Source organism: Cryptomeria japonica, chromosome 10 (assembly GCF_030272615.1).
Source record: "Cryptomeria japonica chromosome 10, Sugi_1.0, whole genome shotgun sequence".
NCBI classification, from domain to species: domain Eukaryota; kingdom Viridiplantae; phylum Streptophyta; class Pinopsida; order Cupressales; family Cupressaceae; genus Cryptomeria; species Cryptomeria japonica.
Window position 1 is genome coordinate 293176340 of NC_081414.1, and position 5135 is coordinate 293181474.

The window sequence follows — 5135 nt, forward strand, 5'->3', positions numbered from 1 at the left end:
GGTATGAGGCGGGCAAGTGTTAGAAAAAGGGGAGGTGTTCTTAATATTCTCCTTGATGGTCTCAAAGTTGGGGACGTTTGTGCCCAGTTTGGAGGAATCTGATCCCTCCATAGCCTCCATTTCCTCCTTCCCCTTTTCACTTTCCACTTTCTCATAGTCATCCTCTTCCTCATTAGCAGAGTTCTTTCTCACGACAATTTGCTTCATACGGGGTTTGTTAGCAAACCTGTGGGACCTTCGCGGGGTAATACCATCCTCTGCATCAAGCTTGATAAGAAGGATTTTAGTCTCCTTCCTAGGTTTCTTGGAGGTGGGTTTCACAGTAGAAGGGTTGCTTTTGTTTTTCTCCCCAATTTTGAGGGGGAAGGGAGGGGCTTGGTCGGGGGATTGACAAGGTGTCATCAACTTTTTCGATGTCTTTTTGAGGACATTTTTAGAACCAGCAGGGGGACCCTGGATGGAGGGGGCAGGTTGGACCGAGATGGGCTTAGGGGGATACAGGGCCTTATGGAAATTGTATAGCCGAAACATCAGCCCCTGGTGGAGGATGGTATAATTACCCTCCTGACTCATGCAATGGCAGACATCTTTAACAGTAGATTCTAAGGCATGCAGAAGAAAGAACAAAAAAGAAATGGTGTCATGGTTGCGAAAGTGATTGAGCAACGGGAAATGGTAATAATAGAAAATGTCATACCTTCCCTCAAGGGTAAAGTATTTCATAATAATCTTGCACACCTGGTCCCACGGGTAGGGTAAGCATTCCCTGTTGAAACCCCCACACATTTTGGCCGGTTCCTTGCCCTTTTTGAAGAAGTGGTTCATGCTGGTCTCGTCCGCAACCCTGCTAGTTTTCTTCCACTGCCTGCCCTTAGTAGAGAGACCCGTAGCCTGGGTGATAACTTCCTCACTGATTTCAAATGATATGTCCCCCATGACCACTCTCTTGTCATTCCAACTATTGACAAACTGCATGGAGAGGTATTCGTCAAACCCCGTCATGGCTTCCATGAACGAGATGATTCCCCCTTCCTTAGCATACATCTAGACGCACGGGTCATTACGAAAACAGTTGTCAATAGTGTCCAGTTCCACCCGTACTGAATGCCCCCCATGATAGCTTCCTCCAAAGTAAAGTTGAGATGCAACACAGACCTAAAAAAGGATATGCAGAGGGAAAAACTAGAGCTAGAGACAAGAGAAATAAACCAAGAATTATCCAAAGTATTGTGCGAGTTGCAATAATTATTTTTAGTGGTGTTTCCCAAGGCACACATCCACTAGCTCTAGGAAGCATGCAAAGGGACACCTCTTAATTTCTCTGCCAACTTGCAAAGATCGTCATTATGGAAAGATCTTAAGTTGTAGATATGGTAATAAGTGGTGTCCTTGCTGTGATTAATGATTAAAAGTTGGCGCTTCAAACCTTCGGTGACACAGAAATCGGTGGCCCACCATGTCGGCACCAGATGAAGAAGGTGGGGACCACATGTGGCCAGCTTGGTGTAGCCCGCCCAATTTGAATTTAAATTTCCCTCTAGCAGCTTAGCATAGCAGCAGGCCCAAAGCAACGCCTTGTAAGAAAGGATATGGCACATCATTGATAGGCACAAGCAATTTGTTCTTTCCTAATAAGGTCCTTCTGCTTGTTAGTAAGAGAATCCAGGTGTCTCTAGGACCTCGTACCTTTTATCACCAGGCCCATTGCAGCCAAAGAGTCCGCCAACATGTTTCCCTCTCTGTAGATGTGCTGAATTTAAAATTCCTCAAGCTAGACTATCATGGACCAGATGTCCTTGATGACGTTGTTGATCATCCAGCTAACCCCTGAAACTCCTTTAGCTGCCTCAATAATCAGCTTAGAGTCCCCTTCAATGATTAATCTTTTAGCATTGATACCGAGAGCCAACTTAAGCCCCCATAAAAGAGCAAGAGCTTTAGCCATGTTACTCGAGACAAAGTCAAAATTTCCCGCATAGGCCAGAACCAAGTTGCCCATGATGTCCCTGATAATTCCACCTCCTGTCGCAAAACCATTGCGAGCTGCACCATCAAAATTAAGTTTGAGCCAAGGGGGGGTAGGTGTTGACCATTTGGTATTAAGCCTCTCTATTTTTTTTGAATTGTCATATCGAAGGAAGTTGTCTAGTAGATTCCATGTTCTAATCCAATTGCGATCCAAAACCATAGGGGCAAATTCCAGAGTTTTCCATTTGCAGATCAGGGCATTCTCCCTAAGGAGCTTCTCATCTATGTCAGCCACTGTGTCAATCGAGTTGTTGGTATCATGGAAGATCCTATTATTCCTTTCCTTCCAGATATGCCAACATATGTGGGGAGGTATGAGTCTCCAAAAAAGTTTGATCGATGGATGAGCCAAGGGGCACTTCCAGTAGCTGATAAAGTGCTGCAAGTCTTCTAAGAAGGTCTAAGCCAAATTAAATTTCTGGAAAATTTTGTGCCAGACCATAGAAGTGAAGGGGAAATGGATAAAGAGGTGATTTATGCTTTCCTCTGCACAATTACACATGATACACTTATTGGCTAGCATAAATCCCCTCCTTTTAAGATTATCAATAGTAAGGATCTTCCCGTGAAGGGTCGTCTGCCAAAAGAAGTTAACTTTAGGGATGAGCTGAGAGTTCCAAACTTCTCTCTAGCTGTAGCAATCATTCATGGGGGAAAACAAGAGATTGTAGGCTGATTTAACAATGAAAGTCCCTAAGGGGTTCGTAGCCCAAATAAATTTATCAGTGTGAGTGAAACAAGGGATCCTGATCCTCTCAAGAAGGGATTGTAACTCTCCAGCCAAATGGACCCACTGGGGGTTGTTTCCCAAACCATCAGCAAGCCTTAACCAACAAAGAGAGGGAGAGATGTAGTTTATCACAAGAGAGCCTAACAAGTCCTTGAGAGTGTCCATGAGACAACTAAAACGGGAGGAGGCTAGGGGTCTATCGCCAATCCAGTTGTCCTCCCAGAATCTGATCTTATCACCATTGTCAACTTGGCACTTTAGACCATGTTTGAGAAGCTTCCTATTCTTTAAAATGTTGTTCCATATCTTAGACCCTACAAGGAGCTCATTGGAAGAAAGGAGGGACTAGAAGGGGGTGTGATTGAAGTACTTGGCCCTCATAATATTGCTCTAGTCAGTTTTGTCCTTCATAAGGTTCCATCAAATTTTAGTCAGCAAGGCCTTATTCAGATCACAAATTTTTCTAATCCCTAGGCCTCCCATGCACTTAGGTTTGCACACCATCTCCCAATTAACTAAGCTGATTCTCGCCTTTTCCTCCAACCCCATCCACATAAAACTTCTTTGGATTTTCTCGAGTTTCTCAGCCATAGCAATGGAAATCTTGAAAAGAGAAAGAAAATAAACTTGAACACCTTGAAGAGAGGCCGATAGAAGTTGGAGTTTACCCACACTACTCAGAGTTTTTTCGGTCCAACCAACAAGTTTATTTTGCATTCTTTCTAAGATTGATTCCCAAAAATGGGAGGTGACCTCCTTAATAGTGAGGGGGAGACCCAAGTAGGAATCAGGGAGATCAACAACACAACACCCAAGGATTTGCATAAGTTTACCCTGGAGGTTTCTATCTGTGTTGAAAAAGTAAAATTTTCTCTTGCAATAGTTGATAAGTTGACTAGAGGCAAGGGTGTACTCCTCCAGCAGATGTTTCCATTCTTTAGCTTCTATCACAGATGATTGACCGAAAAGGATCAACAAATTGCTGCAAAACCACAGGAGGAAGGGTGGAAGCAAATTTCACCCCCAAGATTCTTCTGGTCCTGATTAAATTTGAGAAATTCCTACTCAAGACTTCTGCTACCATAATGAACAAGTAAGGTGAGAGAGGTCCCCTTGCCTTAGCCCCTTCCTAGCCTTAAAGAAACCCCAAGGGGTGTCGCTGACAATCACCGAATAGTGAACACTTTCCATTGCCACCCTGATAATATTGATGGATCTTTCTTGGAAACCCATCTTAGAAAGGACAACATACATGAACTTCCAATTAACTTTATCATAAGCCTTAGAGATGTCAAGTTTGAGAGCCATACCTGGGTTGTGACTTCTCTCCATGGAGTGGATGACCACTGCATCAAGAATTTGCTTACCCGAAATAAAACCTCTTTGAGAGGGGCTGATACACTTATTAAGAAGTGGTCTAATTTTGTTGACAAAAAAAATTGAGAAAATTTTGTAGACCGAGTTACATAGGCTGATGGGTCGATAGTCAGTCATAAGCTTCGGGTCAGGAACTTTGGGCACCAAAACAATGAAAGTGTTATTCAATTTCTTTAGGAGGTTTCTAGTGTGTATGAAGTCCCTAGTAGCTTTAGTTAGATCATATTCACTGTTTCCTAGAAGACCCGAAAGAAAGTAGGAGGGAAGCCATTAGGTCCAGGGGCCTTAAAGGCAACCATAGAAAAAAACTGCTTCTTTAACTTCTTCTTTGGACACTCGGCTCATCAACAGTTCATTATCAACCTCATTCAGGACTTGAGGGATGAGATTAAGGAGCCTTTTGCTGACCTCAGTAGGTTCATTGTCCCTATCATTCATGTAGGCATTAGCAAAGTAAAGGGAAGCCTGTAGGCATTAGCAAAGTAAAGGGAAGCCCATTGACCAATTTCATTATTCCCCACCAATTCCTCATTTTTGTTATTGAGAATGGATCGAATAGTGTTCCTCCTTTTGTGCTTTGAAGCCGATCTGTGAAAGAAGGAGGTGTTCCTGTCCCCCTCAATTAGCCATTGGATCTTGGATCTTTGCTTCCAGTAAATTTCTTCTAGATTCATGATTTATTTCCATTTGTGTCTCCAAACCTCCTCCTCTTTATATATGTCCATAGAGGAGGTCCCCTCCATAATGGTCCTCTGGAGGTGGTCCAAATTAGTTTCAACTTACTTCTTTCTCTTAAAGATATCCCCAAAGGAAGAAATGCTCTAGGCTCTGACCTCCTTTTTGATAATTTCCAACTTTCTAGCAATTCTGAACATAACTGAACCTTGAACAGGGGAGTTCCACCAGTTTTGTATGCATTGTTTGAAGTCTGGGTGGGAGTGCCACATGATCTCATACCTAAAGGATGAGGGGCCAAGGGTTTTCTTGTCAATCCAAGAGA

General features: G+C 43.1%; 1 protein-coding gene across 1 annotated transcript; it reads right to left on the bottom strand.

The window, feature by feature from the left end:
* Positions 1–1771: 1771 nt before the first annotated feature.
* LOC131858914 (uncharacterized) lies at positions 1772–2188 on the bottom strand. Its single transcript, XM_059212399.1, has one exon. The coding sequence runs from the start codon at positions 2186–2188 to the stop codon at positions 1772–1774; it is 417 nt and encodes a 138-aa protein (XP_059068382.1).
* Between the last annotated feature and the right edge of the window lie 2947 nt (positions 2189–5135).